Genomic DNA, 25,973 nt, shown 5'->3' with positions numbered 1-25,973 from the left:
AGCACACGATACGTTCGATATACTTATCATTACTTCTGTGCATACTTTGAACAAATTTATAGAAATTAAAATCATTACTATATTTTTATATTAATCAATCAATCGGAGTAATGATAAATATATCAAACATCAGCTAATAGTAAGGGCGTAAACCCACACTTGCAATCTTTTTCCCAATTATGAATAATGATGAAAAGGATAGCTCTCGAACTGACTGTGTTAACGCAAATAGAGTATAGTTTCGTGTGTGAATTCTTGTTTACGAGGTACTGTTTTTTTCATTTAAATGCATAATGACTCTTGATTCCATGGGCTGACAACAATGATCTTTCTAGGTTTGCCTTAAATATTTTCTAGACCATCTTTAAAAAAATTGTACCACCTAAAACACATGTATCGATATATTATATATAAGCTTCAGTTAAATTATTAAATGTCTCAATGGCAGATTTATTGAGTTTTACACATTTTTTACCGATCATTGTTCGATAATTCACAAACAGAAATAGCGCAGCTTTTACTCAAGATATCTACCTATTTATGCATTTTTTTAAAAACTTTAAAATGATAAAACAACTTATGAATCTTGTATTATTTATAATTAATAATACTCACTGGCCGTTGTCTTCTTTAGCTATATCCAATCCGAATGCAGACACTTGCGGGTTTTGACCCGTGTCTTCAGCAGGTGGTAACGCAGGAAGATGTTTTGATGGACCTGATTTTCACATTGTCATTATTAATTGAGTGATTATGTTGTAGTAAATATTTATTTAAAAGCTTACTAATCATAGCACTAATCGAAAGCGAATAATTTGACCGGTAAGCATTATTATTTATTTGAAACAGTTATAATATTAAAAACATATCGCTGTGATATAAACGATGAAAAATGTAACACCTGTAAATAATAATTTAAAAGCCGTACGCAGATGATTAAATTATTACTCCAGCATTATAAAAAGAAACCATAATATTAAGACAAAATCTTAAATATGTACATAATAGATAGTTATGTCGGATCGATCTTCTCTTATGCCAAACAGCAGCCTCAAAAATAAAATGCGATGAAAACATAATATAGAAAAAATGTCAATAGTGTGTAAAAACATATTCATAGAAAAAAATACGATGTTAGTGTCCTTGTTACCGATGCAGCGTGTTACCAGAGAGCAGCGCATTCAGCGTGCAGCTGACCTGTTTGGGGAAGAAACCTTACTTTGTTTACTAGAGCGAATCTTGAACTGACCGATTTTCTCTTCTTCCGTTACTTCTACCACAGGCTCTTCCACGTGCGGTCCACGCATCAGTCCCAACAGGATGCCGAATATGTATCTGTAATATAATTTAAATTGGCATCAAGAAAAGTATTTTATATAGTTCATTAACAACTGTTATTTTACTCACATATACACACTATATCCGATATTGTTAGTATACAAAATAAATCATATTAGTCCAAAAAGATCTTAATTGGTTAAAAGTATGTATATGATTAAGGTTATTACCTAATAATAACTGATATGCTATATCCAAAGTAATAAAACACATAGAAAATCATTTTGAAGAATCCTATGAAGATCTCAGCGGGAGACATTTGTTGGAGTTCTGAAATCTTCTGTTTGATATTGGCCGGTGACATCATAGCGAACGACATGTAAAAAGCATCTTTACATGCTTGAATAGTTCTTCTGATAGGATCTTTAGCATTCCTATAATATAAACCATAAAAAAACATATAAAACCTCTCTTATACGAAGTCATTATTCCAATATACAAAACACACTTCTCTTCTTCTTCATCGCTAATATATCCTGTGTATGCAGCTTCTCTATTTCTAGGTCCACCACCAGAGTCTTCTTGAGCCATCAATCCAGACGCGTGAGTCATTTCAAAGATAGCGTCTTCGCAGAAGTTAACGAATGCCTCCAACTTTTCTTTATCGCCACCCTCAGTGACGATGCTGTAGAAGAAAGCTCTCTTGGATTCCTTGATTTGAGGCTTTTCCCATTGTTCGATGTTCGATTCTTTAATTTCGAAGTAAACTCTTTCGATTCGTTTCGAGCCTCCCATAATTTCAATTCTGCCTAGGAAGGGCTCAAAATAGTTCAAAACGGATCCGGCAGTCTCTAAGAATCTTGCTAGTCTGAAATACATTATCATTTAATAAGCACATTCTTTGATATATTTGTTATCGATTATAATATTCATACCTTGGTTCGTTAGGCATGTGTTCAGATAGATTCGTGAGCAGCACAGCTAAATTAAAACCGATTTCTTTGGCTGGTTCGTGGAAACGGTCGCAGAATGCAATGTAATCGATTTTACCATCATGATTTTGTTCACAGCAAGCAATCATGAAATCAATCTCCTCTCTGTGAAATAAAACAATAGATTAACATTGCTCATAAAGGTGATTAAAGATCTTACTGCAAAAACACTAAAAAAAATGAGTCATAGCGGGTCAGGTCTATATATGATTTAGTCTTCAGAAACTTACAGGACCAAACAAATTCGGATTATTACATCATTTTTTTTGTTGAACTGGAACACCACCGTGAGAAGATTTTTTTTGCATATTTAGTCATAAACGTCGGCGAGCCGATATGGCTAAAAGCATATGTCACTAATGCTTTTGAACCAATTCATATTTAATTTTCTTTTTGTTATGGGCTATTTTGCATGTTATAGCTTATAGCCGTAATATTTACTTTATCATCATTATTATTATTAAAGAGAAAACAACGAAGGTATTCCTATTTTAATATCAGTATTTATAACACACTCTTTAAATTGTATATGTATGTAATATAAAGGATGATACTTACGGCGTATAACTCTTTTGTTGTTCCATTTTATCCCTAAAGTCTTTAGGCAGTACCCATCCGTCGTTATTAGGATCAATCTCAAGGAAGTTAGAACTAGTAGTCAGATCTTTTAGTTTTAAGAACATATCGAAGTACTTCAATATAAGTTCAACATTTGAGGCCGATTCTACTAATGTGTCCACCATCTGCTTTCCGATTGTACCTTTACAAAAAAATCATGATTATTTTATACAAAAATATCCACACGTGTGAGTTCTAGAATCGATATTAGGCATGTCAAATTTACTTAAAAAAATACAAAAGCGCATTGTACATTATTAGGCATTAAATATATATTTTTCATTACATATAGAATTTAATTATAAATCATGATATAGTATCATAAAATGACTTTTATTGCAACAATCATACGATTAACTGTTTTGAGCGGTATCGTCGTATATGTACGGTGGTCAATCTTTCACTGTTTTGTCATACAAATACAATTACACCGCCAATATTTGTAATTGGCTATTGCAGTGAAAAGTGGGGCGAGCACTAAACCTCCCTCTATTAAAATAAAATAGTGTTAAATCGCCCAAATCAATAACTTTTGTTAAAGACACCACTATTAAAAATCGAAGTCTTCCAACTTTGCCCAACTGAGTTCGTACGAACTCGAACCAAACGAAGCCGAAAGGTCGAGAAATCAGTTTTTACGTCAACTCTGGTCCAGCTCGAGGTATCAATCGTTAACTAAATAATGTCTTTATCAAAATAAATACCCTTATTGGCAATCAATCTAGCTATATTTATCTTATTCACTACCACCCAAATTAGAAGATAGTGGTTTTATCTAAATTTCTGCATTCATAATTAAACTCGACATGTCTGATATAAATGCTAGATGTCACATATTTATAATAAATAGTACCGTTAACAATGTTTCCTTCAAGCATAGACAACATCATTGTTATCATGTCCTTTTGTAAGTTCAACAGCTCTTTAAGTAAATCGACTTGAGATGAATGCTTAGACAGTTTATCTTGCATGTGCGAGAACAAGAATAAGAAACCACCGACGGCATCCCACAACCTTGATTAAATAATATGAACAAATTATATATACAATAATAACATATGTATAATATAAAGAAAAAGATCTTCATACCTAGAATGAGCCAGAGCCTGCTGATTCTGTGTGCAAGGACCTTGAATGACTTCAGTGAGAGTGTTGAACACTTGACTTGCAACACCAATAGCTTTAAAGAAGTTCGCTTTTCCAGCAGGATCAATCAGTTCCTATAACATCATTATATTAATAACGTCTTTATATAAAATTCAATATAAACAACTATGCATTTAATTTACTTTGCTAGAATAATGCCAATAAAAGTCCATGATAGATTCTTGCAATCTCAAAAGATAATCGACCGTGCAGATGACAACGTTCACAGTTGTAGTGTTTCCTGCTTGCGTTCTCAAATAATTCTGCCACTCCAAGTTGTGACCTTCGCAAGTCAGTTGGATAAATCTGAATAGAGCGCATGTAAATTCTGCGTCATGCATGTTCTTCTCTCCTGCAGCTCCTTCAAGACCGACTCCCAAACCTTCGGCTTTTGTGTTCCTTTCAAACGCATCCAAATCCAACACAGAACACGAATTCATCAGACCGGCGATCGAAGTGAAGAATCCGACGTCTTTTTTCTCTTTCAAGTGATTCAACATGCCCTAAAGTTAAAAATAATAATAATATGCAACATGCTTTTATATATTTGGTAGATATAGTTTTTATAGTATACCATCTGGATTTCAATGTTTCCTCCGCGTAACACACTGATGCCCAATTCCAAAGTTTTCATCACCATATCGCTGGGAACGCCTTTGGATGCAGAAATGTGAAGCAGCACCATTTCGGCTACACCGCGATTAGCCAATCTTGCTTGGTGGAATAGTAATTTCTGTTTCTCCATTTCTTGCTCCTTAAATGTTCAACGATTATTAAAATACATTTCGGTACATTCCAAAATATTTTAAATGACAATTAAGAGCATTAAATATATATCTGACTAATCGTTGTATTAGGACAACACTCCATTTCTGCTTGCAGTCAAATAACATTTTTTAATGTATATTTTATTTATAAAATTTAGTAAAATATTAAATTAAAAGTATACCATTAATTTGTCCATTGTCCTCTTAACGCAAGCATAATTTATGTTATTAGTATATTATTATTTCATGATTATATTTATAATTAACATATTATATGTACATGAATACTGGCTCCGCCTTCTTCTTCGCCACCTTCGCCTTCTTCAGCACCATCGCCTTCCTCTTCCTCTTCACCGCAAGATTTGGCCACGATAAATGCATAAGACATGTACAGTGGATCTTCCTACGTATAAAAATATGTATTAAAAAAACTACTTCTAGTCTTTATATAAACATTGCATTTATATATTACTTGAAGAGCACCAGAACGTTCAGTCATTGCTCCTCGACAGAATGTCGTCACTAACTGAGTAAGCGGATCAGGTTTTCCTTCTTCTTCTTGAGCTTCCACTTTTTTCAGTTCTGAATCTTCAAACGATTGCTATAAAAAATATGAGTTATATTTATAATAATAATAAAAATATAAAATTAATTGATAGTTTACCGTCAGATCTTCTATCATCACTTCTTGTCCTACGTTTTCTTCTTGCAGCCACAGTTCGTAGAATGTGCGACAGAATATATTACACGCCCGATGTCTAAAATTGCATTATTAAAAAAAGTTTAATGTAACTATATATAGCGATTTATATAGCTTTATGGCAAACTGCTATATTCATACAAAACTCTGTTCCAGTCTGCAGGAGAGTATAGCACACATATATAATTTAATTAATTGATGATGAAGTGATTTGCCATGTCGCTACATAATTTCATATTTAATTTATTAGTACAGCATTAACAAAATCACCTGCTCAACTTATAGAGGGGTATTGATCTTAAACAGGCAATGGCTGCACGTTTTCTAGCAGCACATAAGACGCGGCTCCAGTTGGATTTATGACGTCGTGGTTTAGAAGACTGGTTTTAGTAATAAAAACAACAACGCATGCGTTTTATATTTATGTTAATAACATAGTATATGTTTTGCGCTTAAAACCAATATTAGACTTCCTGGTCACAGTACTTCGTTAAATATGACTCAAAAACATCTGGCACGGATTCACCCTTTCTATGCAGCGGTATAAAATATGTAGTCGTTGAAAAATATTAAAGTGACGAAGCTACGTTTTTTGTAGTGAGCATATGTAACTTGTCTAATATTGATTCTAGCCGTCATATGTAATAATATCAATAATTTTGTTAACGAAAAGGATAGTACAAAAAAAATATTATTAAAATAAATAATTAAAATAATAATAATGGAATAATATGCGAAACATTCTTCATTACAGAATCAATATTTTTAATAATGTAGTATATATAAAAGGTTAATGTTTACTATATTTTATTAATTTATCTGATGCTAGTTAGTACTGTTTTAAAAGGATGTTTGACACAATAAAAATCATAATAAAAATAGACCTTGTGAGAGCGTGCAAAGGAAGTTGTCTGAAGCAAGCAATAACAGCACGTTTCCTCTGGATAGAAACCACGCTTCTGTAAACGTTCTTGCTCTGCTGTTGCGGGTGATCAATCTGAACGAGACCACAATAAAAATGGGTAATTCAATGACATAATTTTGAAAATATTCCCTTAAACAAATATGTTTATTGGTAATGCAACTGATCAGCAAAATATTAAAAATAAATTCTTTTTTTCAACCTTGGATAATAAAAATTAAAGTTTTTAGAAATATTATATGAGAATGTCTTTCATAAGTGCCATAAAATAAAATAAAAAACAAATAAAATATAAAATCAATAAATATAATCTAATCTAGTTCAAAGTGCATATACAATAACTTACCATATGTAAACCGAATAAAACTTTGCTCATAGCGACAATCCTTTCTACGGTTTCATCGATTTGCTTCATTTTGTCTGTGGATTCGTTGCCGACGATTGCTACTTCCTTTTTATTACCCAATTTACTGTAAAGGTAATGCTGCCACGACATTTCATCAGCAGGATCAATCTTATCAGGTAGAGTCAACTGAGTCTTGGCAAAGTCTATGACGTCAGACTCTCCGACTCTCTGTAACATTATTAAATATTATGCGTTACATATCATTTTTATGTTAATTTACAACGTTAATACTATATGTCTTTCATTTGACTATATTATTATGTTATACATATCATTTTTATTTTGTGAAATTGATTAGCTGACATTTGGGGTAGGGCGACAATGATATTGACTACTCGCCGATCGACCATTTGTATGATGTCTTTCATGAATCCAAGATTCATCAAATTTCAAGCTTGATGAACCTCACAGACTTCCAAGCCGGTTAAAACCAAAATCGATTAGGCGGTTTTTTGATCATTTAAAAAAAAATGAAAACCGATTTTTGACTCGCTTTTTACAATTATTTATGAATTAAATTAATATTATTATTTTTTCTCAAAATTGATAAATAAATTCCTAAGCAATAAGACTGCCGTTTCTTAGAAAAATATAAGTATACGTGAGATATATCTTTAAAAAATGGTAATTATTGAGATATTCTAAAATAAATATCAAATGTGCAATAATTAAAATAAGATTATATACACAAATCACATAAATCTGTCTTAAGAAAAAAATGTCATATTTTAATTAAACAGATTTACACTTTTTTATGCATTCTTTTTTCATAAGGTTTTTCGGAAAATTGTAGCTGACCAAAAATAATGAGTAATATAGAAATAAATTGTCGAGTGGTGCTCTGGCTACTGGTATGAAAAAATAGGAGGAATTCAGAAATGGTCGATCAAAGAAGACGATTTTCTAGACTTATTGTTCCAAAAGAAAAATGATTTGAACTCATATTTTAAAAGTTATTTTTCCGACAATATAGTGAATGAATGAAAATAAAAAAATAAATAGGACAGAAAGGTTTTTGTACACAGTCGTCTTATTGATTTTTATTAGTTCTCATAAACAACACAATAAAGGATCAGCGTATAAAGTATTTTTAGAAGTACCTGAATGTAAGGAATATTGTTTAAAAGCTTTTAACACGAAATATGCATAAACAGATAATTGGTCATAAATATCGGCAACTTAAATTTGACCTGCTTGTTTATATTTTCAAGAAAAACATGAAAACGACAATATTTACATATTCATTCAATATCTTCAAAAAAATTGTTCTGATTCTTGAATCATTGGATTTTTTCGCAAAATTTGTAAGCATGTATAAGTAATCGACTTATACCAATGGTTTATCGTGATGGTAATACCATCAATAGAATTTGTAGGTCATATACAAACAAACTTAGTGGCTCAGATATTTTTTAAATATTGCTCTATTGACGGATTTGTGGCAGAGAATAATTAATTTAATTAGAACTAAAGCGTTAAATACTAACCTTTAAGAAACGATCTTTGCAGTGTTGTACTAATTCTTGTTCTCGTCCAGCGAATAGATTCAAACCAACTGGCAAAAGACGTTTGAGACACGCAACCATTAGAGATGCCTGCACTTCCTTGTCTTTATCGCGTTTCTTATCACGGTGCTTCTTCTTTTTCTGTTTTAATCATGAATTTTTAATTATTATTAATATGAGACTATATAGCAATAAAACGGCATACCTTTCCACCACCAGACGGAGCACCATCTGAGATAACAGCCGATCTTCTCGTGGCAGTTGGCATAATCAAAGTCTAAGAATAATAATTATTATTACATTTATTGTACTATGAGTATATTTATAAAATCCTACCATATTATCAATCTCGTTAGCAGAGATAAAATTCTGTTCTTCTTTCAAGAAATACTGACTCTTTGACCAAATGTTGAATATATCAGCGACGTAGTTATACAGTTCTTCGGCCTCTGTGTTAAAATGATCATTATTATAAAAGTATAACTATATATATGCATTTATAACATACCTGAAACATTGTTCCTCAACCAATGATTCCTTTGCAAATCAACGTATTTTATGAGAAGTGGATAAAACGAATAAATATCTCTGACTAACAATTGCCAATCTTCTTGAATCTGTGACTCAACTTGTGACGTGTCATCAGTAGAAGACTAGAATCGATACAAGTTAATTATTATTTAATTTATTGATTATAATTATTATTTAAAACTAGCGTATACCTTAATGAAACCTCTTAAACTCTCTTCTTTATGGAACATGTTTTCAGTACGACGTCTAACACGCTCCACTAACGGCAAGAACGGATCTCTTAGTAATTCTTCTCCGCTGTTGATGATGATCTGTTGGGTATAAGCGGCGATTCTGGTCATCCAAGGAGCTGATTCGTTGCCAATGTTCTTTCTGATCATCTTCAACGTATTCTTCAACAATTGATTCATGTGATCCGCCGTTACCATTGTCACGTGATTACTGTGAAATATATTTGTTATTGTAGATTTAGTATTGAAAAGTTAGCTTTTGGTTGATTTTATAACAATAAAATAGTCACCCTCCAGACGGCGTTACATTGTCAGGTCCTTGAGCCCACCAGAACGGCAAGTATGAACAGAGTAGTGGTAAGATAACGTCGATAATATGCGGAGATTCGTTGTAGGTTTTATCTGATTCGACGAATTGATCTACTTCTGTTAAGATACTCTCCAGCGTCGGCATAGACGATTCCATTTTGGTCATTACATCTGAAATCGTTTTACTATATAAATGCAATTCAATAAGCTATATTATAGAAGAAACATAACAAATACCTTGTGCTTCCAAAGAATGATCCGCAATCCTATTCAGCAGAGAGAATTGATTGTGCTTATTGAGATGTGGTTCCAAATAGGCGACTGGAAACGTTGAACTGAACGCTCCCAAGCAAGAACCCTTGATTCAATAATATTTCATTGTTAATTATACATAAAATAGATATAATATTTTTTATATATTTTATATTTACCAAAGCAGGTCTATGTCTTTCAATTTCAGTTTTGAGATATTTCCTATCGTGCGTCAATGTGGCGTCAGTACCGAGTGTATATAATGAAGCGAGCATTTTATAAGAAGCGACTTGTATTTCATCCACTGAAATGTAATGATATTTTTAGAACTGGTATATAGCTATTAAAGAATTTATATTTGTCGGGATCACCCATAATCGTTGCATGATACATTAATTAGATCTTTTAGGAAATTACGTTTTTTCTCATCGGCATTAATTAAAAGTCCATAAATGATTTAAAAGCACTTGCACAAAAATCGTGATCCTATTTGAACAAATGTACGAAAGAGTTGGTGGCGAATGCGGTGCATTTCTCGGATTACATATTCAATAGAATGGTGACGTTGGTATTTTTTACTGATTTCGAATCATCGTTATGCAGTATGATAACATGTGCTATGCAGTATAATAATATATGTAATAGACAATATTAAGAAATCTGGTTCCACCCCAAATTATCAAAATTGGACGTTAAATTTCCTTTCGATTTTCAAGAAAATATAAGTCGGAACATTTCTTTTAGATTTTTCAGTCAGAAACTATCTATAATTATTACTCTGCTTCCGATTTGGAATAAACAATAGTTGAGCGTCGAATATCATGAGAAGAAGCATTTTCAGTTTCATCAATGGATCTAGAACTGAGTAGTCACCTGAATACCAAGAATACAACTTGATATTCTATACGACTTAGATATTATAAAGACGCAGTACTACAGCGGAAACTGGCATATTTTTGCCTTTATCAAAAATATTGTCTTTAACTCTTGAAAACGAAAACTTTAATTTAATTTATAATACATACGTAATAGATCGCTTCCATATTCACAAGCAGCAAGATGATCAAACATTGCGGTTAAAACTGGTAGAATTACACTGTTGATATAAAATAGTGAAGTACATGTTTTTAAATGTGTGCCTCGTAAAAGACTGTATTTTCCCTAAAATTATAAAAAAATATTATTATGCAGTAGCTAAATTAATCAAATTGATATTGCTAAAATTTTACTTCTTGTAAGTTAAATATCGTATGTCCTAAATCATCAGCTGTATTATTAAAGAATGTTAACATAGAGGTTCTGATAAATTCTGGACAACTTTTAACCAGCGATTTTGCATCTACTCCCTTCACTAAAACTTGAAGACATCTGACTGATATTCGAACATCTGCACCGAATGCAGCCAATCTAAAATTTATTATTAATGTGTTAAATTTAATTGGGATCAATATATTTTATAGTAATGTTACCTGGATCTTAAAAGACTAGCCAATTTACAGAACAATGAAGCAACCATTTCTTTCTCTTTAAGACTAGCAGCACCCACATTATTTGTGGCTGTAGCTACAGCTATAAAATAGTTTCTATGCGTTGAAAAGTATTTCTCCATCAATGGTAAAACGACCTATATCAAATTAACACGATTAAATAAATATGTAAATAAATACTATAAGATTTATCAATAGTATACCTTATAGAAGAATTTTATGTCTCTCGTACTCGTTTTGAACGATGTTCGCCTACTGAAAGTCGTAGATGGTTTGAGGAGCTTCATGTTGATAGTTGCTCTGTCGAGATATGCGATAAGCTTTTCCAATAGAGAATAAGCAAAACGAAGCTCAACTGCCATCCCAGCTGCAGCCTGTTCAGTTTCGGATTGGCCTGCTCTCGACGGTCTGTAATTTTAATTACATGTAAACGTAAAAGTAATATAAATTATTTTTTATGTTACTCAAATTATTGTTGTATTTTATAAAAACGCGAACATTTGTTTACAATTATAATTTAAGAGTATAATTACTCAAAATGATAATGAAATTTTAATTACATGTGGAAGTAAAATTAATTATCATACAAATTAAACAAATTAAGGAAAGGTACATAATAAGAATATATACTAATTTGTATGCTGCTCAGATATATTGTTGTATTTTAAAAATACACAAACCTGTTTTTATGATTATGACGTGTGAGTATAATTATTTAAAACTTTAGATCTAGGTATGACATGGATAATTAGCATATACTTGCTTAGATAAAAAATAGGATTATTTTCTTTGATATTTTATTAATTTTATAAAAAGCGATAGTGAGAAATATTTTATTTTCAAAATGTTCTATCAGAACATATTTAATAAATTCTTTAAAAGTTTCATTAGTTTAAAGACAGTTTTTTGCAGATGATTATATTATAGAATAAAAAAAATGCTTTACCGAATTTGCTTCGGCTATAATACTTATACAGTTATTTTGAATATTACATGGATTTAAAGTACTGTAAAAATAAAAAAAGTATACAAATTATTTAATATATCCAAAATTAAAACTCATCCACTAATTAATCTGAAAATATGAATTTTTAATTAAAAAAAAACACTAAAAAAAGTTCACATCCATGCGGATGTCCATTGCCAATTAACAATTTTTAAGCAACTGCATTACAACCGTTGTACCTTAATTTAACAAAAAAGTTCCGAATATCTTCGCCGAGCAGGTATCGCTCACTCAAATTGCATATACAGATTTTTAATCTACCGAAATTAGCAATTATGTGGATATTCCAATAATGCTATATATAAAAAGAAAATAATAACAGAATTGATCATGTAAGGAAAATACTAATGACACGAAATTTTATATTTAAATCTTATCTTTGTGGCAAAAATATTGCTTTACAGATAAAAAAAAATAATGTCCAATTTTGTGCTAAAAATAAAATTAGCCTGTGCATTTTAGATAGAGATTTATAATAATTTATGTTTATGTGTTAAATTAAATTCCAGTAAATAAAATAAGTACCTGTGTAATTTGTATCCTTGATATTGAAGATATTTAAGGAACTCTTGAGACCTTTCTCTATCTTTCTTCTTCTCCTTATCAGTCAACAGATCGTACGGAACGAGCTGCGGATGTATACCACCTAAAAATAAACAGTTCATTAAATCGACATAAATCATGAAAAAATAAACTAATACATATATTTAAAATAACACATTACCACCACTTGTCATGGAATCTTCCTTCTTCTTCTTAGCCCAAATATCGTGAGCGTTCTCAGCCAATCTTTCGGCCATGTTTTGCATCTCACGCGATAGAGTCAGATTCGTCATGTCTACCGGATGAGGATTGTAATTGAACGGAGTCGCTGAATCGACCTAAAATTCACAGCATATTATGAGTGACATTCAACAATCGAGACTACGAAATAGTATATATGAATAAATAATAATAAAAAAAAACAAACTGATGACTTACAATGGTGGGAACGTCATCCAAGCGCTTTTGGTCCATTGATCGATGTTAATAGGATGGTAAAGTGGTGGCAGGAGAGAGATACAATACATAAGATGAAATACACACATAAGCATTGTAAAAATATATATAAACAAATAAGGGGTATTTTTTTGGGGGGGGGGGGGCTTACTAATGTTATATACATAATCCATTTGTGGTAACAAACTTGCATTAGGCAAAGGGTATTTGAGATGATTTTTGATCAAGTCATAGATTCATTCAATAAATTCAAGGGGGGGTAAAAGATTAAGGCCATTAATTTATAATACAATCGGATACTTTACCACGTTGCTCTTTGACTGTCGACGCATTGAGCTTCGATTTGAAGTTGGAATATCGACTTCAGAATGCTCGACTGACCATCCGATTGCTAGAAGAGCTTTTAAAGATTCTCGCACTGGTTCTTTGTATCGTTCTTTTTCCTATAAGCATTAAAGCATAACATATTATGATAAAAAATAGTATATCTTATGTAATAAAATTATGACTTACATAATCGTTTAGCATATTATATGGCTTGAGTCTTGGGTGACTTTTCTGTGAATCTGACCAAGAGTCACCGTAAACCCAGCTGTTTTCCAATTTTCTAAATACACCAAATAACAAAATATGTTAATATGATTGTACATTATAAATTTAATTAATAGTTTTAATTACCTAGATGCCCAAGCGTCGTGATAGTGCTCCGAGAACTTCTGTACAATTGTATTCAAATCATTGTTCAAAGCAACCGAACTTGTGTTGATAGGTTGTGGATCATACTGTGGATTATCTGGACCACCTTAAATAACATTTGTTGTTATATTTCACTAACATTAATTTATAAATATATAATTTACTTACCGGAAGGTGATTCTTTGTTGTAAAACTCATCTTCGTAGTTCTTAGATAGTGAATAATCAGGCGGTAAAGCACAACCTTAAATAATTTATAAATTGAAAGATTCTGATTATAAATTAATAATATGTTATTATTAAATTACCAATTGCAATCAAACATGGCAAAGCTTTTCCGAATAATTCTGGATCGTAATCCATTTTGCTGAGCGAATCGAAAATATTGCTGAAAAGCATCATGGTCAGACGCTTTTCTTCATCAGAAGAAGCTCCGTATACTCCTTGACCGGACGTTGATCCATAATATTTGGCACAGCGGTCATAATGTAACGTTAAAAGCTAAAATATGCAATACACAATTAAGTAATTCTTTTAAATCTGAATTAAATATGTATACATATATATTTTACCCTTAAAGCAACAGTGGTATATTCTGAAAGATTTGACACGTCGACTGTAAGTTTTCTCAATAATTTTAGCAACATGGACGGCTGCATTTGCGAAGTCAACGCTACTAAGAAGTCAGAGACAGCTTCACGCTGTCCTTTAGTCAACATTCTGTTCTTTGATAATCTATAATTAATTGAAAAATATGGTTTATTATTGTAAATAAAAATATGTAATGGTAACAAAAAGTCCAAAAGTCGCTTTACTATTTTAAAACCAATTAGTTTTTGTTTTAATTGTTTCTATTTTAAACCCTTAAAAAAATACACATTGTTCGAACAGACTTATGGACCACTATAAATATTAATAAAAACCTATAAACAGTGTGAAGAGTAGCATCAAGCAAGCTTCCATAATTTTCAGCTTCATAATAGAACCTAGAATGTGTGATGAGCAACGGAAGAATGGAGTTTCCAATGTATCTGTTCATCGATAGTGCCATGTCTGATTCAGATCCATCATTCTAATAATAATAATAATATTATTAACAAATGTAATAATAATTAGATTAAAAAATAATAACACTTGATATTCAAAATAAAATTATATACTCTATCCAGCATAGTCGCAGCTCGAAGATCAGGCAAGAAGGCTTCTTCTAAGAGCTTGAAGAATAACTCTTGCGTTTCAATACCATATACACGTTCAAGGAACAGAACCACACTTTGCTTATGTCCAGGAATTAAACCGGATGGCATATCTATAAAAATAATATATAAAATCATCTTCATTTATGTTTTATAATATAAAATAAAATACCTGATTTTGGCTTTTCTTCGCCAGTAGCTGGATTCAACAACGTGAATTTTAGACTCAAAACACCTTGCAAGTCTTCAAGCGGTACTAAAGATCTCAAAATAGCACGTGCTCTTAACGATTCGTTTTTGCCCTGCTCGATTACACTAGAATCTGGAGCGCATCTACCCAATAGATCAACGAGAGTACAATAGAAGGAAAGTATAGCGGCTCCGGTGTCGATGTAATCTTCGTCGTCTTCTGATTCCGGAAGTGGATGAGTGAACTGTAAATATTCAGTTATTGGTATATATGTATTATATTAATTGATCGATGAGATTAGACTAACGTTTAGATTTCCATCTAAGACTCCCTCGACTTCGAGGAGCTTACGACGATCGGCTATCCTCTCAGACATTGTATTAGCGTCGACTATAGCACGGAGAAGACCTTCGCCTTCGCCTCTCAACGCAGGTCCGAGACATTCAGGTCTTCTGATCAAAAGACGGATGACTAAATTAGCATTTTCTTCTACACTTTCACCGTTAACCCAAACACAATATCGCAAGAAGTCAAGATAGCGCTCTCCGTCCACTGGATCCCAACCAAGATCTGGATAGCCCTTTTCTACTAATTCAGAATTAGATTGAAGACCGCAGCGTGATAGATATATGGCGATCTTCTCTAAGTAATGCTCTCTAAGAGCAAGAGCCAATTCGGTGTTCTCCATAAGACTAGAATAAGCCACGTCTAATGGAGTAGAGCCACGCAGTGAAGGCCTCGATAGAAGAATATTGGAGTTTTCTAATAAGAAGTCGAAATGATCGAACATGGCTCGTTGATTTTGACGTCCTGTACGACAGAAGTAGCACAAGAATCTACAGCAAGCTACAACCATCTCGTGAGAAGTATCCTGAAATATTATTTAATATTTATAAATGATACATTTCAATGTATACTATGATACATAAAATATATTAAACCTTTTCCTTTGTAACTGGCTGCCCTTCTTGATCTGGCTGCGGTTGAGCTTGAGCATCACTTTGAGCTTGTGCTCGTCTTCCTAAAGTGTTCATCATGACTGCCATAACGTTTTCGTGAACACGCAGGATTCTATATAAAATAAAATATATAAAGAATATGATATTCATAATCACTTATAAACAATTTAATACCTTATCAAATCTGGATGTTGGAAGAATGTATGGTTGTTGACGAGTTTCCTGAATTAAACAATCATAATATATTTTTACATATCTTGTGTTTATTACATTAATTAGTTAAAATTATTACCAAAGACGTGTACGCATCAGTTCTTCTTCTTCTTGACTCATCTGCACAGGTAAAAGAGCTCTTATTTGACTCAATCCAACCCACATTTCTGCGACATCTTTTCTAGTTTTAGCATTGATCACGTATGTTTTTTCAAGTGCACGAATCAATTCTCCAACAGCATCATATTGACGAACCAATAAGCTAAAAGATTAAGTAGAAAGATCATACACATGCTAATTAAAATGTACATGAATCGTTCAAAAACATACCTAAACATCTCTCTAACCAACTTTGGAGTTTCAATCTGTGATTCTTCAGCCCAACTTACAATTGTGGCTATGAGAACTTTTCTGAATATTTCTTCAGGAGTTTTCTTTGGAGGCGGTTCTTCAATCTATATATATTTATATATTATCATTAAACCTTACTTATAATATTATTTTACAACACAAACCTTAGGTTCTTCTTCAAGTTCTTTTACAGCATTGATAAAATTGCATAGCTTCGTAATCGGTCCAGGTTTTTCTAGAGGTTCAGCTGGACCCTTTATTTAATAAACATATATATTATACATATATTTTTCCAAATATATATAATTTTATATCAAACCGTGTCTTCTGGTTCTTGTAGAGCGGCTAAGGATACATTAGCCATCAAATCGGCGTGGAACTCATTCATCTGCTTTATTAATTCTTCACCGCAAGGTAAATCATCTTCTTCCTCCATATGTTTAAAACCTGAACAATAATAGCAATATTAATAATAAATTATACTGATTCACTATCACATTAAATACTAACTCAAGATTGAGTTCATCTGCTCTCTCGGGGGACAGCGGTATTCTCTGGTTCTTTTAGCCGCTATGGCACTAGGAAGATCAGATTGTTTGATCTCAACGTATCGCCTGAAATATAATATAATTTTCTTAGATCATGCTATATGAATTCTCCAAAATGCAACTATTACCGCAATTGATCAGCTTGAAGATCATTGACAAATCCATAACTGAAAGCTATTATAGATTCCACTCTGTGACGTAATTGTGTATCGTTAAGATGATGTAACAAATAGCACATTTGCAACTTAGCACCCTCTGCCATTTTCATGTGAAGCAATCCTTTACGATGCTCGTCTTTACCCTCCTTGTCGAAAGAATGATCCCAAGTCTCCGGATGAATCATAATAAGCAATTTTTCAATGTCTTCGTCGCGTATCATTCCGACCAACAATAAACGATCAGTCAATTTGAGCAAAGGTCTGTAAACATTATTTTATTATATCTATTCTGAAAATATATAACACTTATTGAGGAGATACTAACAAAAATAGATTCTCGTTACTACCACCGATCGGATCACGGTTATGGACTTGATTTATCTCAACGGCTTCAGCTAGAGCCGACATTACATAATCTCTCACCACGTCCAATGGAAAATATGGAGAATATAGTGTCATTATAGTTGGAATAATTTCACTGCAATGATAAACAATAATATTTTTAATATAAATATCAATTATATTTTATATATTAAATACTAACGCAATTTCAGTCATTTTCATCTGCGGACGCACACTCTCAGTGTATAGATAACGAAGACTGTGACGCATGTCTGTATTATCGTATAGCTCCTTCAGCTCTTGACTGAGTGGTATGATGTATTCATTTTGACACACTTCCCTTTAATTTAAATAAAATGTATTAATATCTAAAGATAAATATAATAATCTAACCATAATTACTATTTAATAATATTTTATTCAAAAGTTTAATTGTATCTACTAAATTGATATATATCGCTTCCTTTTCGATTTAGTAGAGTCGTTTTATTTTACTAATGCATCCACATTATTGTTTATTTTATGAAGATAACACAACGACTGTGACAAGCAAAATATATGCGACGTGTTTGTATAAAATGACACAGAGATGGTCTAAGAAATTCCAAACCAGAGATGTTTCATTAATTGCTAAGCCCCATATAAATTAAGGGTCATAATTAAAACTTATATATGTAAAAATGCAAGGAAGATTGCACTAAAAGTTCACCATTCAACTGTCATGAGGCATTTGCACATGGGAATGGTTTAGCGGTAAAATATGTGGACTCCGCATCAGTTGTCATCTGCCAATATGTGTTGATTTGAGTGCAAGACAAAACCATGTCACAATGATTTAATCGGGATGTTATTAAGCGTTACTATATGCCAATTCTGATTATGATTTGTTCAGAGTATTACAAAATATTTTAGACAGCAAAAAAATTAAGTCTGTAGGGCAGGAAAAAAGATCTTGATTTATTTTTTTGCATTAAAATCATTGGACTTTTGATTTAATAGAATAAACAAGGTAATGAAAAAGATTTTTTATCATTTTTCTCCAGAAAATACTAGTAATTTCTGAAACCACATCTTAATATACTTTTAAATTCTATTCCGGTACATCAGTAATGAATTTATTATTATTTACATGTATAAATAAATATTATATTTACATTGTGGTTGCATGTGATTCCAGATGGAGAGCAATCAAAAGATCGTAGAAACCTTGTCGAAGTGGTCCTGACATGTATTCCGATTTGATGGCATACAACAATTGCTTTTGATCTACGTGTAAACAAAGTGCATGAGCAGCTCTGTAAAATAATATTTGTATTATTATTAGACCATCAATATCTTATTATAATGAACCATCATTACCTATAATTGCTTTGGTAGCACAATGCTGCATAAAGTGTTAAAGTATGTGCATGGAAATTGAGCAGTTTGTCCATTTCAATCAATTCCAAAATATCAATGCAACGATCTTCCTCTATAATAATATACATATTTGAATAGATGTTTCATTTAAAAAACTATTTATTTTAAAGTTTTAACATACCTGGAATGTGTAATGCTAGCATAGATATGGCATCTTCGCAAAGCATTGACCATCCTCTTATGTCAGACAGTTTCAAAGCATGAACTTGCAACGATTGATTTGGAACCTATATTTAATTATTAATTAAGTTATAACTATAAATATAAAAAAATAAACACAAATTATATATTCACCCTAGCCCATTGGTGAGGTTTGAGACATTGGACTTTCAACCTAGGTGGAAACTGTGGTGTAGCATGCTTATCACCAGTTGGCAAAACTGCGGCACTCAAAGGCAAAGCGTTAGGAGTACGACCCAATTCAATCTGAAGTATTTCTTTAGACGTCGCTTCCACGAATATAGCAGGGAATAATTTCGTTTCAGGCTCCATCTATACATAAAAAAGCTGAGTACATACATATCTATTATAATAATATGTTTTTATTATTTATTTCAACCTTGAACTTATGAGGAGTCTCTTTGCCTTCGCAAGTGAATGAGATGTATCCCGTAGCTGTGTCCACAAAGCACCCTATGAACATTCCTTGAGAAGCACCCTTTCCAGTAGCATCTGCCATTACTTCGTTGTAAAGCTCGTCAGCTCGTACCATATAACAAGATTGACGATCAATCCTATTATCATAAAAAATATAATTAAAAAGCACATAATTGAATATTTTTTTAATGCCATACTAACGTTTCAATCGCTCTATCATATTCATCGACGATAACCACAGATGATTTCCTCACTTTGCTCTGATTGAATTCTTTAGAGTAATAATGATATTGTGTCGTCACCCAGCCTACGTACACATGAGTAGGATCTTGACCAGGGAAAATCCTATTTTATAATAAAACATCAATACATTTGAACATTTCATTATGTAATATATGTGAAAAATTGATCACTTTACCTAACACCATAAAAGTATTCGTCCATCAACTTTAAACACTCCGAATCGTATATATCGTTGCCGATCATTTCAGTGCCGGAGCCGATCAGATTGTTGGTTGTCATCTGTTTTTGACGATCGGGTACAGCTGGTGGTTGAACTGCAAGATTCGACTGAAAGATTTACAATATAATTATAATCAATTCCCCAGATTTGTACGCGTGGTCATTGATCACTAGATAAATGCAACAAATCCAAGACTGCTCAAATCCAAAAATCAAAGTTAGATTATTATTCTGTACAAATACGTGTGTCTAAATTGTATGCCTCTTCCACCAAAGTCTAAGATTTAATACACAATATTTCGAAGTAACTAGGTTTGGGTTTGAACAGAAAATGTACGTTTTGCAATTGTTACAATGAAGTTATATTTTCACTAGTATAAATATAATTTCAGTAACTAGGCTAGTTAAATGTAGCAAACAATCGCTTTATAAGTTTATTGGGCAAAATCAGTTAAACAGTATTTATTCACTTCGCGGATAATCCGGTACGCGTACGTTCGTAGTTTTTGGCCTTAACAGCTGATATCGCGTCCTACAACTTTTTTTGAAACGAAGTTCGTCGGTGACGTATAGGATTTAACAAGTAGCGTTCACCACTATTAGTTAAAAATCACAATTTTTTTTTTCACACCTGTTAAATGACAGTTAAGAGCAGTATAAAATGTCACTAGCACATGTCTTTTTTACTAGTAAAAATATATATATATCTACTGGTGAAAACGTATTCCGATATGATGTTACTAAAATGCCAGTGAAAATAATTTAATAATCAACAAATTGTTTATGACTTAATGCAACGTTGAATTCTTCCTGTTTTCACTATTTCACGTAGGATAGGCTATGTAAAATAATTATAATAATTAAGATTGACTATCAAATAAATAAAGGTGTTTTAAAATTAACGCAAGATTTGAATTTGTCGTCATTTGTGCAGTAAATGTTGGCAGCCCTGAAAAAACAAATTGACAGCTGAGAGTTTAGGGTTAGTAGAAATGGAGCGTTACACGATATAACAACGTGTTTTCATTATTGAACAATATCTGAAAAATACTGAAAGTTTGGTAGCCGCAATTCGAAAATTTAATACAAAATATTGTCGGAATAGTGTTTTAAGTTCGTCAACTGCGAAGAGATTAATTGAAAAATTCAGAGACTGGATCAATTGGAGACACTAAACATAATGGTCTCCATGCTTACAAAATTCAATTAACACAACAACTGAAGCCTAATGACCATGCACGGCGAAGAGAGTTCGTTGAATTTAATTTCGTTCGTTAATTTTGGGACATCCTATATTTTGATTGAATATAATATCAACAAATTAATGTAATCAATCAATTAATTTATATATGATAATTATAATTATTATTAAATTAGGAGTTTTTAACAGAACATTGTTTCTGAAAATATGCTTTGTTTTCTTATTCAGTTTATGTAACTATAGCTATCAATTCAGTACAAAGCGATCTGTTCCTATCATCATGTACTTCGTCATTCTAAACATATTTAACACATTCGAAATATGTGCTGGTAATAGCTGAATTATCACATATCATTTTAAAGAGTGCTTACTTGAGATATCCTTATTTGCGGATTTGTGTTTCTACTAGCAGCCGTTGTGGTTGGTTGACGGGTGACGCGTCTTTGTTCTGATATACCCCTATCTACTTCAACATCTAATTCGCCTGTGGGCGATTTGCTTTTAGCTGCTTTGGACCGCTCACTACTTTCGCCTCGTTTGCGTGAGAAGAATCTATAAACACAATGTAAAAGTTATATTTTATTGTACGGTGGTTTAAAGTGGAAGATAATTTTTTCCATATTTAAAAAGAATCGATGCTTTTCAGATGTGCCATGAAAGAGTTTGAGAGGAAGATGAAGACTATATAACAACTGGTGTATGTAAGATTTATTTATTTAGATTTGTTCAGTAGAGAGAAGGTGAAGTTTTTTAAGCATGCTATTTAAATAAATCAATTAGGTTAATATTTACTATATTTATTTTTAATTTAGTATTCAATATATAACTATACATTTTATTTTAAAACAGCTTTCGGCAGTATAATTTACATAAATTAAAGTATTAGATTACCTAAACGGAGATCTTCCTCGTTTATCTTTCTTGTCGTCCTTAACACCAGTGTCCATATACTGCGACATTTCCAACTCACTATTTGATCTTGGTAAGCCATCGTGAAGACCTATACAAGAATATTAATATTATATATTAATATATATAAAGCAATATAGCACAACTTTACCATTTTGTTCAAATGTTGGTTGACGGCTCAACGATCCTTTCCTAGGTGGCTTCGCTGGTAAGCGTCCTTGTCGAGGACTTCCACCAGACGGTCCGGCGCTCATTTCTACGTCTTCTACTCCATCTTCTGAGTAATTTCTATGAAGGCCTTTGATATCATTCATGGTAAAACCGCTCTTCATAATTTGTTCAATGTGAGCCGGCGTCGATTGTTCCACTTCAGCTAACAGTCGATTTTGTCTATGCTTAATCTCTTCCCAACGATGTGCTTTTTCTATTTCACTACAAAAAAATATAAATCAATATCACAAATATTCAAGAATGGTTCGATAAACTTACTTAATAAACTCAGGCAGGCATATCACAGGCAATGAAAGCCTCAAAAACTCCCAATTCGCCTTTTCCATGGTCTCGAATGTGTTATGCGAGATTTTCATACATGGTGGAGTATCTATAAAACGCAATTATGTTACAACATAAATTAATTTAAATGTATAGAAATTATTTTCAATACCAGATCCAGCAGGAATCCTCGTCACGTCGATCTTAGCATCGGGGATATCTTCAGTGTTTTCGAATATCGGTTGATCTTTCGTGTACCAATAAGTCACTGCTCGTTTCATGTTACTATAAGTATGATAGTATAAAATAACAAAGAAATAGTGTGGGTATTTCTAGTAGTTGTATATAAAACACTTACACGCAAAACGGTTCATATCCTTCTTGTAGACCGCAAGTTGTGAAGAACTTTAGCGTGTTGACATCTTGACCGAAAGTTAGTCTATACACAAATTGTATATTATTGATTTTTTCTTTATCATATTTTATGTATAATTATTCTAATAATATTATTATTTAATATATACCTGGCTCTTTGACCTACGCCTAAAGTGCAAGCAGGTACAAAATTTTCTCCCTGAACGTCAGCAAAAGTTGTTTCTCCGCCAAGAGCGTCCATTAGTAATTCACCATTCAATGAAAAACCTAGTGAAATATATTTTAATAGTAATTGGCAGTATTTTTTATTGATTGTGTATTGAACAAAATATTGTGTTAATTGAGCATAGCTATATGCCATTTAATAGACTTTTTTACACAAAGATAAGATGTGAACAATAACACGTTGATTAGTTTTGTCTTTTTAATGTCTCGCTTATTATATGCATATTGGTACATTTTTAAAAAATAAATGTAAGATATTCTATATTATTATAGAATTTTCAATACCTAATATGTGCGAACTAACTTGATTTTAATTAATCATCACGAGATTCATCCGTGTGATTAGAAAAATGTAAGTAAACCTAAACTTATAATTATAATTAAATAATACTCACTAATACAGATTTTCTAGATACGATAGAAATTTAAAATAATCTATATGTGATTCGAACTTAGGTCTTTCAGGTCAGTAGTCAGCCACTAATACCGCTCGTATGTTGTTTATTTCTTAGAGCAAAACTCCTTATTTTTTTAAATACTAAAAATAATTTTATTTTTAGTTGTAGTATACATATAATTTATTTTAAATTGTATTTTAGAATTTTGAAAATTAAATAAAAAAACATACTATAAAATGTCAGCTCTATATGAATTTATTTTAATATTTCATAACCTAAAATAATTCAAAACTGCAATTAAAAATATTTTTTGAGTATTATGTAAGGTGATAAAAACCATTGATCTCAATCACCCATAATTAATGATTAAAAATGTGAATTTTTAAGTAAAACTTGTATTCCTCAGTATTTCTAAGAAACAACGTTTTTTTCTAGGCATATACAAACGATAATGCGTATCCGAGTGGACGTCCATTTACTGGTATCCATAGTATTTCAATAAAAAAACGTGAATCTTACTTGAACCAAAGCGATAGACGATGCACACCAAACGCAATATCCCCGGATTACGTGTTCCATAAAATGACGACGTTATTGCATATTTATTATTCGCTAAGACATACATTTTAATACAATATAAATTAAATTTATTTAAAGTTGTATATAAGGCTTTTTGTAACGGTTTTATATTTAATTTACACTAAAAAATATCACATAACACATATCATAATCAAATCCAATTAAAAGTTTTTTTGTATGTGTAAATAAACGATTTTGCGTATCCGAGCAGACGTCTATTAAAAAATATTTATCAAGGCTTACATAGTATCCTTTAAGTTCAAGAATTCTATTAGCATATAGAAAAAATAGGAGCTCGGGAACCCTGTGTGCCTTGTATAATCAAGTACGCAGTACCAAATAATGCAACTGTTGTTTCTCAGATACCTGTATATGAGAGAATGTAAATAATATCTAGAATAACTTAATTAATAGTTCCCGATTATTGCTTATATTACTGCAAGCAAGAACATTAATATTTTTCAAATTCCCTGATTTTTTGATTATCTATAAAATAGTATTGATTTGTTCTCATCTAGATATTATTGTATATATTTTTTATTTATTTTTGTTGAATACATATGACATTCTTTATGAGCTATATATCTAATTATTAGAGAATTTTCAATACGTAATATGTACAACTCAGCTCGATTTTAATTAATTATTACGATATTCATCTGTGAGATTAGGAAAATCTAGGAAAACTTGATCTGTGATGATAGAATGATATATTAATAAATAATTTCGATCTTCCTGACGCGATAGAAATTGAAAAACAATAAGGTCCATAATAAGGTTTTACACATATTTTTGCGTTAGTGTGAAGCTAATATGCTCTGAACTTGTATTTAAATAAATAAATTAATAAAGCACAATCAACGAACTTACATAAAACTGTGGACCTTACTTGAACAGAAGCGAAAATCGCTACATATCTCCACATACAGGCACCAAACGCAGCATCCCCTGATCACGCATTCCATATAATGATGACAGATTCGCGCCACATAGTCAAATATGATACTGATTATGTCCTGAATCATCGACTTTGGTCAGACGATCAAGGACTATAAGAAATGCTGGACTTCCACTAATTCTCAAGAGTGTATATGTACGCCAGAACACTGCTGCATTGATTAACTTTATTTAGATACCTTATTTTCGCAACTTTATATAGACCTATCTTGACTTGGAATAAGCGGAGCTACGCCGAATCGACCGAAACAATAAGTTTTTAAAAATATTTTTGTCGGGCTTATTAACTGATTAACGTATGCTGGTAAGTCGTATATAGGGCCAATTCTATTTGTGATAAAGCGTGTTAACAGTTAAATAAAAAAAGAGTTTCTTCGTTAAATGGAATACCATAGAAAATCTCTTAACTCAGAAAGGAATAATATAATCACCACCTTGAGAAAAAATAACCCGTGCATTCAGTTTCTGACCTGCCTTAGCGGCCAACAGAAATTCATATTAAAAAACTCGCCACCTTTCTCTCATTGGCCGTCCCACCAAAAAATCTAGCATGAAGGGG

General features: G+C 31.9%; 1 protein-coding gene across 1 annotated transcript in view; it reads right to left on the bottom strand.

Moving 5' to 3' along the window:
- RyR (Ryanodine receptor) overlaps positions 1 to 25,973 on the bottom strand; it is an 89,268-nt gene that overhangs the window by 3,881 nt on the left and 59,414 nt on the right. The window contains exons 25-88 of the mRNA XM_088201255.1: positions 23,405 to 23,522; positions 23,239 to 23,319; positions 23,053 to 23,165; positions 22,878 to 22,989; positions 22,540 to 22,820; positions 22,371 to 22,479; positions 21,851 to 22,031; positions 20,235 to 20,386; positions 20,018 to 20,161; positions 19,779 to 19,953; positions 19,514 to 19,711; positions 19,341 to 19,446; positions 19,160 to 19,271; positions 18,955 to 19,095; positions 18,003 to 18,140; positions 17,784 to 17,936; positions 17,429 to 17,719; positions 17,263 to 17,366; positions 17,072 to 17,199; positions 16,917 to 17,006; positions 16,732 to 16,856; positions 16,481 to 16,663; positions 16,363 to 16,410; positions 16,171 to 16,300; positions 15,537 to 16,100; positions 15,212 to 15,473; positions 15,004 to 15,152; positions 14,767 to 14,915; positions 14,416 to 14,578; positions 14,152 to 14,344; positions 14,013 to 14,087; positions 13,827 to 13,950; positions 13,662 to 13,755; positions 13,454 to 13,591; positions 13,131 to 13,154; positions 12,874 to 13,030; positions 12,675 to 12,795; positions 11,347 to 11,551; positions 11,126 to 11,280; positions 10,886 to 11,063; positions 10,682 to 10,817; positions 9,836 to 9,960; positions 9,642 to 9,762; positions 9,386 to 9,575; positions 9,057 to 9,306; positions 8,843 to 8,987; positions 8,671 to 8,783; positions 8,540 to 8,611; positions 8,317 to 8,475; positions 6,770 to 6,997; positions 6,386 to 6,498; positions 5,466 to 5,559; positions 5,274 to 5,402; positions 5,082 to 5,204; positions 4,609 to 4,788; positions 4,178 to 4,537; positions 3,978 to 4,108; positions 3,742 to 3,902; positions 2,829 to 3,030; positions 2,214 to 2,375; positions 1,787 to 2,146; positions 1,509 to 1,712; positions 1,220 to 1,335; positions 616 to 718 (exon numbers count right to left, since the gene is read on the bottom strand). Coding sequence (XP_088057381.1) covers positions 616 to 718; positions 1,220 to 1,335; positions 1,509 to 1,712; positions 1,787 to 2,146; positions 2,214 to 2,375; positions 2,829 to 3,030; positions 3,742 to 3,902; positions 3,978 to 4,108; positions 4,178 to 4,537; positions 4,609 to 4,788; positions 5,082 to 5,204; positions 5,274 to 5,402; positions 5,466 to 5,559; positions 6,386 to 6,498; positions 6,770 to 6,997; positions 8,317 to 8,475; positions 8,540 to 8,611; positions 8,671 to 8,783; positions 8,843 to 8,987; positions 9,057 to 9,306; positions 9,386 to 9,575; positions 9,642 to 9,762; positions 9,836 to 9,960; positions 10,682 to 10,817; positions 10,886 to 11,063; positions 11,126 to 11,280; positions 11,347 to 11,551; positions 12,675 to 12,795; positions 12,874 to 13,030; positions 13,131 to 13,154; positions 13,454 to 13,591; positions 13,662 to 13,755; positions 13,827 to 13,950; positions 14,013 to 14,087; positions 14,152 to 14,344; positions 14,416 to 14,578; positions 14,767 to 14,915; positions 15,004 to 15,152; positions 15,212 to 15,473; positions 15,537 to 16,100; positions 16,171 to 16,300; positions 16,363 to 16,410; positions 16,481 to 16,663; positions 16,732 to 16,856; positions 16,917 to 17,006; positions 17,072 to 17,199; positions 17,263 to 17,366; positions 17,429 to 17,719; positions 17,784 to 17,936; positions 18,003 to 18,140; positions 18,955 to 19,095; positions 19,160 to 19,271; positions 19,341 to 19,446; positions 19,514 to 19,711; positions 19,779 to 19,953; positions 20,018 to 20,161; positions 20,235 to 20,386; positions 21,851 to 22,031; positions 22,371 to 22,479; positions 22,540 to 22,820; positions 22,878 to 22,989; positions 23,053 to 23,165; positions 23,239 to 23,319; positions 23,405 to 23,522 — 10,141 coding nt within the window. The remainder of the gene's footprint in view (positions 1 to 615; positions 719 to 1,219; positions 1,336 to 1,508; positions 1,713 to 1,786; positions 2,147 to 2,213; positions 2,376 to 2,828; positions 3,031 to 3,741; positions 3,903 to 3,977; positions 4,109 to 4,177; positions 4,538 to 4,608; positions 4,789 to 5,081; positions 5,205 to 5,273; positions 5,403 to 5,465; positions 5,560 to 6,385; positions 6,499 to 6,769; positions 6,998 to 8,316; positions 8,476 to 8,539; positions 8,612 to 8,670; positions 8,784 to 8,842; positions 8,988 to 9,056; positions 9,307 to 9,385; positions 9,576 to 9,641; positions 9,763 to 9,835; positions 9,961 to 10,681; positions 10,818 to 10,885; positions 11,064 to 11,125; positions 11,281 to 11,346; positions 11,552 to 12,674; positions 12,796 to 12,873; positions 13,031 to 13,130; positions 13,155 to 13,453; positions 13,592 to 13,661; positions 13,756 to 13,826; positions 13,951 to 14,012; positions 14,088 to 14,151; positions 14,345 to 14,415; positions 14,579 to 14,766; positions 14,916 to 15,003; positions 15,153 to 15,211; positions 15,474 to 15,536; positions 16,101 to 16,170; positions 16,301 to 16,362; positions 16,411 to 16,480; positions 16,664 to 16,731; positions 16,857 to 16,916; positions 17,007 to 17,071; positions 17,200 to 17,262; positions 17,367 to 17,428; positions 17,720 to 17,783; positions 17,937 to 18,002; positions 18,141 to 18,954; positions 19,096 to 19,159; positions 19,272 to 19,340; positions 19,447 to 19,513; positions 19,712 to 19,778; positions 19,954 to 20,017; positions 20,162 to 20,234; positions 20,387 to 21,850; positions 22,032 to 22,370; positions 22,480 to 22,539; positions 22,821 to 22,877; positions 22,990 to 23,052; positions 23,166 to 23,238; positions 23,320 to 23,404; positions 23,523 to 25,973) is intronic.

This window comes from Plectrocnemia conspersa, unplaced genomic scaffold (assembly GCF_051122295.1).
Source record: "Plectrocnemia conspersa isolate PC_06_02 unplaced genomic scaffold, ASM5112229v1 ptg000013l, whole genome shotgun sequence".
NCBI lineage: Eukaryota > Metazoa > Arthropoda > Insecta > Trichoptera > Polycentropodidae > Plectrocnemia > Plectrocnemia conspersa.
Note: the sequence above shows the minus strand (reverse complement) of the source record. Positions and strands in the feature narration are given on the sequence as shown.